The sequence below is a fragment of the Humulus lupulus genome, chromosome 7 (assembly GCF_963169125.1).
Source record: "Humulus lupulus chromosome 7, drHumLupu1.1, whole genome shotgun sequence".
NCBI classification, from domain to species: Eukaryota; Viridiplantae; Streptophyta; class Magnoliopsida; order Rosales; family Cannabaceae; genus Humulus; species Humulus lupulus.
In genome coordinates, this window is record NC_084799.1 from 155,561,266 (window position 1) to 155,574,432 (window position 13,167).

The following is a 13,167-nucleotide window of genomic DNA, read 5'->3' on the forward strand; positions in this document are numbered from 1 at the left end:
CTAACACAAGTTAGAGCCGAGTACACAATTATAGCGATCGATTATTTCATCAACTAGGCAGCAGATAAACTAGTGAGTGCAACAACTATAGTGTAAAGTGATTGAGTTTTGTCAATAGGTCTACTGTGCGTAGATATGAAATTACAACTTTTCAATTGTAAATGGTGCTATGGTTCCTTGAGCATGGATCGCAAAGGATTTGCAAGTTATAGTAGTTAGTTTTCTCCTTTTGTAGTACATATATATATATTTAATAAGGTCCATAATAAGATAAAAAAGTATAAACAAAATTTTGTTTGTTAAAACTTAAATGAGAGCCAAATAATGATTGAATTTCATCTAGTAACATAGGAGTCGAGCAAAGCACAACAAATGTTATTAGGATCGATACAATATTTTTGGTGGATAAATTAAAAATCTCGTAGCCTATGTTAATAAGTCCTTTTATTATAGACCCCACCAGATCAAGATCCAAATCAAAACAAAATTCAAGATTAAGATCCGAGTCAACAATTTATTTTACCTCATAGTAAAACTCCTTTTCTTCCAGGTTTGCTTCTCGCATCTAACACCTCTCTATCTATCTATATCTATATCTATCTCTCTCTCTCTCTATATATATATATATACCCAAAAGCATCTCTCTGCAAACAAACTCGACCAGATATTAACTTTGTTGTTAATAAATTGAGTCAATTTCTCAAGGCTCCTACCACTGCTCATTGGAGTGTTGTCAAAAGTGTTCTACGATATCAAGTTCAGCAAGCATTTGAGTATCACTGGCTACTCAGATGCAGATTGGGCATGCTTCCTAGATGACAGATGGTCTGTGGCAGCCTACTATGTGTACCTTGGTGACACACTTGTGTCTTGTTCTTCAAAGAAGCAAGCGGTGGTGTCTCGCTCCTTAATTGAGTTTGAATACGGAGCTCTAGTCCATGTAGCCGCTGAAATTTCATGGATACAAGGCTTCCTACGTGAACTGAAACTTCCTTTCTCAATGTTGACCATGATTTTAGTCAACTCACACGGAGTCAAAATGCTTGATGTGGATGAATGTGTTGGAATGAATATAATGACAAAAACTATTTATAGTGGTTCGGCCCCAGAAATTGGTAATGACCTACGTCCACTTAAGCTATTATTGAAATGAGATCTCGAAGGAGTGATCAAAGAACTAGGGTTCTCCGAGTTTCACAGACCTGAGAGAGATAAACAGTACAATCGTTAATCTAATCACCAAAAGTCACTTCCTTGAGCTATCTTTTTCTATTTATAGGCCTAAGGAGGATTACATGGATTTTTACAGATATTCTCTCCTAATTAATCGGATAATCAGGAATCATAGGAGATAATCTCGGGATTGACTTTGATTCACCCAAGATCATTTTGAAATATGCGGAGTGTGCGACCATGCTGGTCGTGAGGAAAACTCAACCGCCGCGCCTGTTATGTCTTACTGGTCGATACTCTAACAGAACTCTGCCAGGGGTCAGCCACGTGTTCAGAAATCGCCTGCCACATCATCCGTGCCTGTCTTTTGGATAATATTTGCCCCCCAAGTTTATTTATTACAGCCAACAAAAAATAAACTTTAAGGAAACAACCCTTCAATTACCCCACCAGATCTGTCAGAGGAGTTCGTGCATTCTTGGGAAAAGTAACCTACCCCTGTCCAATCACGACTTTTTGGTTCCCAAGTAACTCCCATCACTTGGTGTGACCATTTAGGAGCAAGTGCCCTTACTTCCAACCCAGTTTATCACGCACGAACAAAACACATAGAATTGGACGTCCATATTGTTCGAGATAAAATTATACAAAAATAGCTTGAAGTCTGTTTCATTCCATCACATGATCAAATAGTCTTCTGTCTTACTAAGAGCCTAACACCTACAATATTTCATTTTCTCATTGACAAACTTGGAGTCGTTCATTCCCCGCTGCATTTGAGAGGAGGTGTTGAGAAATGAAATTCCTCTCAATATTCTTCTAAATAGAATTGTTGTCCCTGAATGTGTTCTTTGCCAATAACCTGTATGAAATAATTTTGTAATCATTAGGTAGTTAGGATTTGATTTGTAACACCCTGGATATCAAAGACCGTTACACTATGTGTTTAAAGTAGTGCAAGACTTGCTAATGAAGTCTTTCAAACAAAAACGTAATCCTATAGTCATAAACAGATTAAGTTTAAAATATTTTGGTCATAAATAGATAATTTTCGTTAAAATAATTGTTTAGTACATGGGATCCCAAAACAGGGTATAAAGGACATATTTACAAAAAGTTCCAAAAGTTATAAATGAACAAGGCTACTCTAATGGCAAAATATACATTTTAGGTTTCCGTCTCTGTACAATCCATCGACTGTGGTGGCCGAGCAGCTGACAATGTACACCTCGCCCCAGAACTCTCTAACTCATGGTTGAACCATCAAACCCATGCCTTTACCTGCACCACGTAGCACCCGTTAGCCGAGGCCCAGCAAGAAAACTATATAGCATAGCATAGACAATTCAGACAGTCAAATGATTCATAAGACATCAACCAGATGTGGACGCCCAAATTCCACCAAGCCAAAATATGAGAATTACGAGAGGTCCTTGGCCCCCGCGCATGGCCCCATGGCCTCGCTCGGCCCCCGCGCATGGAGCCCCGTCGTCTCGCTTGGCCCCTGCGCATGGCCCCATGGCCTCGCTCGGCCCCCGCGCATGGAGCCCCGTCGCCTCGCTCGGCCCATGCGCATTGCCCCATGGCCTCGCTCGGCCCCCGCGCATGGCCCCATGGCCTCGCTCGGCCCCCGCGCATGGAGCCCTGTCGCCTCGCTCGGCCCACGCGCATGGCCCCATGGCCTCGCTCGGCCCCCGCGCATGGAGCCCGTCGCCTCGCTCGGCCCACGCGCATGGCCCCATGGCCTCGCTCGGCCCCCGCGCATGGAGCCCCGTCGCCTCGCTCGGCCCCCGCGCACGGAGCCCCGTCGCCTCGCTCGGCCCCCGCGCACGGAGCCCCTGTCGCCTCGCTCGGCCCCCGCGCATGGCCCCATGGCCTCGCTCGGCTCCCGCGCATGAAGCCCCATGGCCTCGCTCGGCCCCTGCGCATGGAGCCTCGTCGCCTCGCTCGGCCCCCGCGCACGGAGCAACCCCTGGCTTCGCTTGGATGCTAAGCCCGTGCCACCGTCTCGCATTAGCCGCCTCACGTCTAAGGGCCTCGCCATAGGCCGAGGTAACCAAGTGACCTTGCCCAGGCATGGCCTTGTTTGGCCTTACGAGGGGATAGGGGCCTCCTGAGCAACTAGGGAGCCGCGCCGTCAAGGGAGCCACAAACAGGGCGTCTCGTCGTGCGTCCTTAGACGTCAGACATGGGGGACATACCTATCGCCAAGATTTATGAGTGACCTTGGGAGACTTCAGGCATCTCGCGCCAAGGACCCAAGATCTCCGCCTCACACCGAGGGTCCCATTCCTTGCACCTTAGGACCCTATGCTTAGGAGATCCCGTACGAGTCGAATGAAGACATATTTGAACGACTTAGTATTGAGTACGGATATCAGTACCAGTAAGATTGCTGGGGGAAGAGCCATGGTCCGTACGTCTACGGCCATAGGACAGAGCCGACACCACGACCTCCTGCGCCACTACGCCTGCCACCACGCATCAGAAATGGGTACAGACAAGTAGTGGAGATATCGTTCTGACACCTGCTCCAGTACGGGATGTACGATCACGACCTCTGGAGCCACTCCCCTAATGCAGTATGTATGTACCTCCTGGTCGCCTAGACCACTATGTACCTGAGGCCATTAGAGCCAACTATAAAAGGGATTCTAAGACCACCAGGAAAGGGGTTGGAAATTTTACTGTAGCTAAGCCTAAAGTGTGAATGAAAGATTGATTTCTCCATTATTGTTACACCATTGTTCTTGAGTTATTGTTCAAGTTTTTACAGCTTTCCAATTAGCGATCTTGATTTGATAATTTTTCCAACATAACTTCGTTGACGAGTTCTCACCGTCAACAGTTTGGCGCCGTCTGTGGGAACGTTAGTTTCAAGCTACTATTCCGCCATTGTTTCCGACAAGAAGAAGATGCCAAGACGCTCGAAACGACTGAGGGAGACGCGGGAGGTAGAGGTTCACCTAAATGGAGTCCAGCTGAAGGCCTCCATGAAGGACGCTCCTCCACCTAGGGATGTGGAGCCCCCGAAAGACCCTGAGATTCACGGAGGAGACAGAGTGGCCTCATCGCCGGCCGCTCCACCTGGAGGGAGTCCTCCCAGAGCACCACCGGTGCACGCTGATGAGTTCCCTCCTCCAAAACCGCCGCGGGCACCGAACTCCGGCCGGCAAGACCCGGGCCCTTCTGCCCATAGGCCTGACAAACACCCCCGGGTCCACTCCGTGAGCTCGAGTTCAAAGTCCTGATTTTACGAAGAGGAGATACGTGAGCTCCACCGTAAAAACCAAAGGTTAGAAACTACCTTGGAAAACATGCAAGAGGACCTTAACAGCCTACTGCAGGGTAAATCCAGCATAACCTTGCCTAAGGGAAAGGAGAAAGGCAAGGATGGGGGTGGAGACCACTGTGCCAGTAGATGATGGAAGAACCCGACACTCAACTAGCAACACCCCCCGCGCGAAGCAACATGATAACCCTGAACCGCCTAAGCAGGCCCAGAAGCCAGCGCCGAGAACCACCGCTGCCCCTCGTCGTGAGGATGAGGTCACCTCCAAAAGAACGCCCCCAGACTTGCGGGAGGAGCTCAATAAGAAGAGGGCGGGCAAGGGGACCACACCCCCTGTGGCGCCTCGAGAAGGCAAGGGAAAGGCAGATCTTAGCCCATCCACTCTGAGAGACACCCTCAGCAAAAGGAGGCGGGATTTAGACACGGAGATGAGGAGCTTGCGGAGCAAGATTGTCACCGTGTCGGGTGGCCAGGCCTTTGAGGAAGACTTCGACCATGAGTCACCCTTCGTGCGAGAAATTCAGGCAATCCGGCTCCCTGCCAATTTTAAGGAGCCCAATATGACCCCTTACGAAGGGAACACGGATCCAAAGTACCACCTGGATGCGTTTAACGATCTCATGAAATTGAGGGGGATTGGAAGTGGTGCCAGGTGCCATTGCTTCGTTGTTACTTTGAAAGGACCCGCCTACAAATGGTTCAAAAGGCTAAGGCCAGGGTCCATCAGGTCCTGGCAGCAGTTCTCTGACGAGTTCCTCCAACAGCACCATGCCGTGCGGGACTACACGATGCCAGGTACCAGCTTGGCCAACGTGAAGCAAGGGGAGAAGGAGAGCCTAAAAAGCTACATTCACCGGTTCAATATGGAGGCCGCAAAAGTGGGGAGCCTAACGCGCCGGGAGTTAAAAATGGCCATTACTGCTGGGGTGCTCCCAGGGAGCAAGTTGTGGGACAACATGCTAAAGAGGGAAGTCACCGACTTGGATGACTTCTATGAAAGAGCACAGAAGTACATCCGTGTGGAGGATGGCCACGCAAACCTGAAGGCCGGAAAGGAGGAGCCCCACGCAAAGCCCCCAATTAACGACGGGCCGAATATAGCTAAGAAGAAGAGGACGTATGAGGGGTCGAGAGATGACCAGCAGAGGAAGACCAAACGAGGGGGTGATCATAGGCCAACGGCCTATACTTACTATACGAACCTAACTGACACCAGGGTGCATATTTACGTCACCAACGAAGATCGAGTGCCCTTCAAGAAGCCCCCACCAATGAGAAAGGATCGGTCCAAGAGGGACCCCAGTAAATACTGCCAATACCACAAGGACATTGGACACACCACGGCAGAGTGTATCCACTTGAAGGAGGAAATTGAGGAGCTTATCCGCCGGGGGCACTTAGGCCGCTACGTCAAGAGAGAAAGGCAAAGGCCAGAAAACGAGCCCACAGCGCCCCAGGCACAGGAGCGAGCCCCATAAATACAAGGGGAGGTTCGCACTATTTTTGGAGGCCCAGGATTTGGGGGAGATTCTAGGAAAGGACGAGATAAATATGCAAGAGAGGCTCGACGAAGTCCGCCTCCCTGCGTCATGAGTTTAGAACAGCGACCCCCGAAGAGTTTCAAAGGGGAAAACGACTCTATAACGTTCACTGAGGAGGACGCACGGGGGGTACACTTTCCCCATAATGATCCACTGGTGTTGACGGTCCAATTGGCGAATATGCGTGTGCATCGAGTCCTAGTGGACAACGGAAACTCGGTGGACATCTTATATCGCCCTGCTTTAGAAAAGATGGGACTGGGCATTCGTCACCTGAAGCCCTGCCAGTCGTCCCTATACGGATTTACAGGAGATTCGGTGCAACCCCTTGGGATGATCGAATTGACACTTACCATGGGGGAGCAACCCCGTCAAACTACAGTCATGTCTAACTTTGTTGTAGTAGATTGTGCATCAGCTTTCAACGCGATATTAGGGAGGCCCTCCCTGAGAGAATTGAAAGCCATAACTTCGATATATCACTTAGTTGTCAAGTTCCCGACTCCAGAAGGGGTCGCAAGTATGAAAGGAGAACAGAAGGAGGCAAGGGAGTGTTACAACACCTCACTCCGCACGCCTGCAAAGCCGTGTGAGCCAATGGCCATGGTAGTACATGAGGCACTATGTATGCCCACGGGGGGTCCGCAGGAGCTGGACCCTCGAGTCGTGGACGAGGCAAGAGCAGAACCAGTAGAAGAAGTGGAGGAGGTTACGGTGACAGAGGAACCCTTAAGGAAATTGAAGATAGGGAGAAGCCTACAAGGTGACGTGAAGGAGGAATTGATAAGATTTTTGAAGGATAATCTAGACGTATTTGCATGGAGTCATGAGGACATGGTGGGCATAGACCCCAGCGTAATGTGCCACCACCTGAACATCTCCCCAGGAGCAAGGCCCGTCAGGCAGAAAAGGCGGGCGCTAGATCCAACAAGATACGCAGCGTTAAAGGAAGAGGTTGATAAGTTGAAGGCCAACGGTTTCATCCGTGAGTCCTTCTACCCTGTGTGGGTATCGAACCCAGTACTCGTGCCGAAGCCGAACGGGAAGTGGAGAACTTGCGTTGATTTCACGAATTTGAATAAGGCTTGCCCTAAGGACAGCTTCCCACTTCCCAGGATAGATCAGTTAGTAGATGCAACAGCAGGGCATGAGTTACTAAGTTTTATGGACGCCTACTCAGGATACAACCAAATCCCAATGAACCCGGCAGATGAAGAGCACACGTCATTCATTACAGACAAAGGGCTATACTGTTACAAAGTGATGCCCTTCGGGCTTAAGAACGCGGGAGCCACCTATCAAAGGCTGGTGAATAAAATGTTTGCCAATCAGATAGGAAGGAATATGGAGGTGTATCTGGACGACATGCTTGTGAAGACCAAAGTAGCAGCAGAGCTCAACAAAGACCTTGGTGAGATGTTTGACACGCTCAGGAAATACCGGATGAAGTTGAACCCAGCCAAGTGCACTTTCGGGGTATCCTCAGGAAAATTCTTGGGCTTCATGGTCAATTCCAGAGGCATCGAGGCCAATCCTGACAAGATAAAGGCACTCATAGAAATGAGCCCGCCGAAAAACAAGAAGGAGGTGCAATGCCTGACAGGAAGGGTGGCGGCCCTTAATAGGTTCATCTCAAGGTCCACCAATAAATGCCTCCCATTCTTTGACATCCTCAAAGGGAGCAAAAAGTTCGCTTGGGATGAAAGATGTGAGGAAGCATTTGTCAGGTTGAAAGAGCACCTAGGGAGGCCGCCCCTGTTGGAAAAGCTAGAGAAGGGCGAGAAGCTGTACCTGTACTTGGCAGTGTCTGAGCATGCCATCAGTGCAGCCCTGGTTAAGGGAGAGAAGAAGCAACAACAGCCCGTATACTATATCAGCAAGCGTCTGGTGGACGCGGAGAGCCGGTATCCAGAGATCGAGAAACTGGCCTATGCGCTAGTAGTGGCGTCGAGGAAGTTGAAACCTTACTTCCATGCGCATACAATTGATGTCTTAACAGATAATCCTTTGAGACAAGTCTTACATAAACCAGAGACTTCAGGGAGACTAATGAAATGGTCGATTGAGCTAAGTCAGTTTGATATTGCCTACACCCCAAGGGCCTCCATCAATGGACAGGTGTTGGCAGATTTTATAGTAGAGTTCACCCATCAGCCGAATGAAGGACAGAATGACGGAGGGGAGCAGCCTGTTATGGAGGATGAACTAGGAAGTGTAGAGAAATGGAGTTTGCATGTTGATGGGGCGTCGAATGAAGGAGGATCGGGAGCGGGCATCATGATGACCGGGCCCGAGGGACACAGAATGTACTACGCAATCCGATTTGGGTTTGAGGCCTCCAATAATGAGGCGGAGTATGAGGCGCTCTTAGCTGGCCTGCGTCTAGCCCAGGAATTGAAAGTGACGCGCCTTCATATTTTCAGTGACTCACAATTGGTGGTATGCCAAATAAAGGGGGAGTACCAGGCAAGGGGGCCCAAAATGGCAGCATATTTGGAGAAGGTGAAGGGTTATCTGGGACGAATGGTGGCATACACTATAGAGCAAATCCCGAGATAAAAGAACACCCATGCCGATGCACTCTCAAAGCTGGCATCTACCAAGGATGGTGATGTCTTGGAATCAATACCCGTGGAGTACCTACCAAAGCCCAGCATCGAAGGCGCAGATGTGCACATGATCAGCGTCCCAAAGAAATCATGGACCGAGCCAATCAAGAGGTACCTGGAGGAAGGAGCCTTGCCTGCGGATAAAAACGAATCTCGGAGGTTGGTGTACAAGGCCGCAAGGTACGCCTTGATAGATGGAGTCCTTTACAAAAGAGGATTCTCCATGCCACTCCTGCGGTGTGTAGAAGAAGAGGAGGCGATGAAGGTGTTACAAGAGATCCACGAGGGAGAGTGCGGCAACCACGAAAGTGGACCCTCCACGGCTAGGAAGGCCATGAGACAAGGATACTACTGGCCTTCCATGGAGAAAGACGCGCATGACTTTGCCACGAAATGCGACAAGTGCCAGAGGCACTCCAATTACCCTCGAAGAACCCCAAGCGAACTGACCAGCATGCCCAGCCCCTGGCCCTTCGCTATCTGGGGGATAGACTTAATCGGCGCTCTTCCTACAGGCAGGGGTGGAGCGAAGTACGCGGTGGTGGCAGTGGATTATTTCACTAAGTGGGTAGAAGCGGAACCCCTTGTGAAGATAACCGCTAGGCACATCACCTCTTTTGTCAACAAATTCATTGTGTGTCGATATGGGGTACCCTACAAGATTATTTCCGACAATGGTACCCAATTCGAAGGAGGAGCCTTCGATGAATACTGTAAGGAAAGAGGTATAAAGAGGAGCTTCTCCGCGGTGGTACACCCCCAGGCCAATGGGCAAGTGGAGGCCATCAACAGGGTCCTGAAGAAGAACCTAAAGACAAAGCTGGAGAAGATGAAGGGAGCCTGAGCAGATGAGCTACCAAATGTGCTGTGGGCTTACAGAACCACCCCACGCACGACTACTGAGGAGTCCCCATTCTCCTTGGCCTATGGGTGCGAGGCTGTGCTCCCGGTCGAAATGCGAGTCACGTCCCACAGGGTACAGGCATATGGAGACGAAGCCAACCACGTAGCCCTGACCGAAAGCTTAGATATGCTGGAGGAAAAGAGAGAAAAAGCCCAAATGAGGGTGGCGGTATACCAGCAACGCGCCGCCAGATACTACAATTCGAGGGTGCGAGAAAGAACTTTCAGGGTCGGCGACCTGGTGCTGAGGAAGGTGCTCCCAAACACATGAGACCCAGGTGCAGGAGTGCTAGGGGAAAATTGGGAGGGGCCCTACCAAGTTGCTCAGTGCATCCCCCCGAACACTTACAAGATGGCTCGCATGGACGACACCATCATACCCCAAGCATGGAACGCAGAGCACTTGAGGAAGTATTACCAGTAAAGCGCCCATGCCTGATGATAAAAGAACAAGTGTGGCACGCTGCCTTGATATGGTAGGAAGAAATCAAAGAGGTTACCTAGATAACCTCCTAAGTAGGTGTGAGTCTTTTTATTTTGTTTCATATGAAAACCCCCTATGTACCGTTGCAACTATGTGTACGAGATTATTTATTATGAATATGATGAATGGAACGGCATGTTTTAAGAAAAACTGTTAGCAACTTCGTGTGTTATTTTTCTTTAATACTTGGGCATCAACCAAAGTGTCCGCCGAAATAAATTTCACCAAACACTTGGGGGGCAGGACAAGGGGCAACAACACAGCCAGCAAGGGGAACCTAAAAAGGGCCCTCTAACGGAGGAACCTAGAAAGGACCCCTCGCCCTCCTAAAAAAGAGGCTCCCAAAAAAGACCCTCTAATAAGGGATCTTAAAAAAAAAAAAAAAAAAAAAAAAGGCCCTCAATTAGGAGTAGCCTAAAAATGACCCCCTATGCATCAGGAGGACCCGAGAGGAATCATGACCCCGAAAAGGACCGTTTAATGGGAGATCCTAGAAGGACCCCTTATATCGGGGCCCTAGGCGAAGTCCCTAAACACAGAAAACAGTAAAAAGACCTTGCAAGGCCTCCCCTGAGTTTACAAAGATTAGCTACCCTTGTAAGCATCAAGGAGGCCAAAAGGCCTCACGAAAGAAAAATATATATATAGTGACAACACTAATAAGTCTAGAGCGGCCGCCAAGCCGTCTAGCCAAAAAGGGTCCTAAAAGCGACCCTTGCAGAAATAGTACTATACATAATGACGAGAGGGACGCTTCTCGCAAAGAAATAATAAGCGCGCGCAAGTAAAACATGAAAGGATAACTAAGACCCAAGGGGTAAAAATATCCTTATGAAAGCAACCAAGAGGCACCAAAGGAGGTCCCAGTGAACCCTTACACATGGGCTCCAAAGGACTTCCAGCCTGATAGATAAAAGAGGGGAATCAACTAAACCCCTTCACACAGGCTTAAAAGGGCCTCCAATGCAATATAACAAGAAATAAATAAGCAACATATGTATTTATACATTAAAAAAAAAAAAAAAGGAGTTCTTAAAACAGTGCAAGAGTTACCAAAAGAGAAATAACACTGATAATGATGTTACATAATAAAAAGAAAACAGAGGCAAAGCAAGACTACTTCAAGGCTTCTTAATATGGGCACTCCATAGGGCCGCTCGAGCAACGGCTTGTTCACCAAAGGAGGAGAAGTTGAAGCTGGGATCCTGCTTCCACACATTATAGAGGGCGCGGTCTATGGACCTGCGCTCGGTGCTAACCTTCTCTGCCTCCAAGGAAGCACACCTCTCCTGCGCTGACTGGAGGTCAGCCCTGAGGACCTCGACTTCGGCCTCCAACAGGGTAACCCTCTGCTGCGAGGCGGCCGCAGTGTCCTTGGCCTCCCGGAGCTCACGCTCCAAGCAAGTAACCTTGCCTTCTAGTCTCTTGGTCTTAGCCCTTATTTCCTTCCTCTTCGATGACAAGTTGGAAAGTTTTGCCTGGACCTCTGACAATTTAGCATTGGTTTCGTTAAGCTCTCCCTCAAGCTCCAGCACCCGAGCTGTAAGGCAGTTCCTCTCAGCAGCAGACAAAGAGAGGTTGTTAGACGAGTCGACAAACCGCATAGCCAACGTATAGGTCTGCACAAAAAAAAAGAAGAAAGAGAGAGAGTATATGAGTAAACGCCTATACATAATATGACCAGCACGAGGAGCAAAGACTCACCCAAGCCATGGAGCACCTTAAGTCCTCCCCAAGGTCCGCCTGAGCCAAATTCCCAAGGCCACTCCAGTCAGACACGGGAAGGCCCAAGGCAAGCTCGATGTATCGCCGTCCGAATGACGCCGCCATCTGCGTCACCTAGGGTGTCCCATCCGTACCAGGGGCATCTGGCTGGGTGGGGATAGACGACCCACTCTCCGAAGTGGGAGGGGGCGCGGTGAAAGTGGACGGCAGAGGCTCTGATGCATTGAAAGGGGGGTCCGAAAGACCGACGTAATCAACCCCCGGCGATCCGAGGTCGGGATGAGCTTGAGGGGAGGCGTCACAGCCCTCAGGGTCAGGGTAAATACTGCACCCCGGAATGTCCTGTTGGTTTTGTGAAGGAGGGGCTATGTCCGGACCATAAGGAGCACATGGAGGACACCCCCCAGGAGATGGAGGCAGCTGGTGGAATTCCCCGCGGTCAAGGAGGGCTTCATCCGACCCTTCCTCATCTTCATCGTCATCTAGGCAAGGCTCACCCAAGGTCTCCTTCATCTTCGTAGACCCGGAGATGGTCCACAGCAACTTGGGGTCAGAGACGGGAGTTAGCTTGTAGCGGTTCAAATTATTTACAGTGAAAAGGCGCGCCGCCTCTTTCCTGGCGGGATCAGCTTTGAGGAACTGTCTCATGTCTTTTGCTTCAAACCCGACGACGGAGGGTTCGGAGAATCGCTCTGCGCAATACAGGCCATAGTCGGTGTGAGCATAAGGCACGAAACCATAAGTGACACAAAAGAAAAAAGGGAAAGGAAACAATGCTCAGAATACTTACTAGGAGTGCTCCGGAAAACCTCGCGAACAGAGAGTGGACCTTCCACGAAGAAGAAGTCCCGCTTCCAAGCCCCCGGGTTAGACACCGAACCTTCTATCAAAGAGGCCCCGTTGTTGGCTTTTTGTAGATAGTAAAAGCCTTTTGAATTGTGGAGGGGCATAAGGTTGTAGAGGAAGTGTACCTCAGCGGCCGTAGGAGCGCGTTTCAGCAATTTCATATACGCAAGGAAAAGACAGCTCAAAGTCAGCCAGCCATTGGGTGCCAACTGAAGCGGGGCAATGTCGAAGTAGTTGAGGACTGCGACGAAGAACGGGTGCAGCGGAATGGTACCACCCGCCTTTAGGATTTGCTCGCTGAGGGCCACGAAACCGAGTCTAGGGCGGTCGGCCCGGCATGCCTCCAAAGGGGCATACAGAGCATAATCTGGAGGGACGCGATAGTCATTCACGATGTCCATCAGTTTGTTGTCGGACACGCGCGATACCAGCTCAGACGCTAGCAAGGGGGCGTCGACATCCTCTTGGGTAGATATCTGTCGGCGCGCCTTCGGCATATCTGCAAAATCAAAAGAAAAAGGTGAGGAAGAGACAGAACACTTGACCCTCCATTTTTTCGTCCTAGCAAGAGTCTTCCATCGAGGAAGCGACGGC

At 49.7% G+C, this 13,167-nt stretch overlaps 1 protein-coding gene across 1 annotated transcript in view; it reads right to left on the reverse strand.

Moving 5' to 3' along the window:
- The window catches only part of LOC133792311 (uncharacterized), a 41,193-nt gene extending 29,361 nt beyond the window's left edge, over nucleotides 1–11,832 (reverse strand). The window contains exons 1-2 of the mRNA XM_062230215.1: nucleotides 11,707–11,832; nucleotides 11,262–11,621 (exon numbers count right to left, since the gene is read on the reverse strand). Of these exons, the coding sequence (XP_062086199.1) occupies nucleotides 11,262–11,621; nucleotides 11,707–11,832 (486 nt within the window). The remainder of the gene's footprint in view (nucleotides 1–11,261; nucleotides 11,622–11,706) is intronic.
- Nucleotides 11,833–13,167: the final 1,335 nt, after the last annotated feature.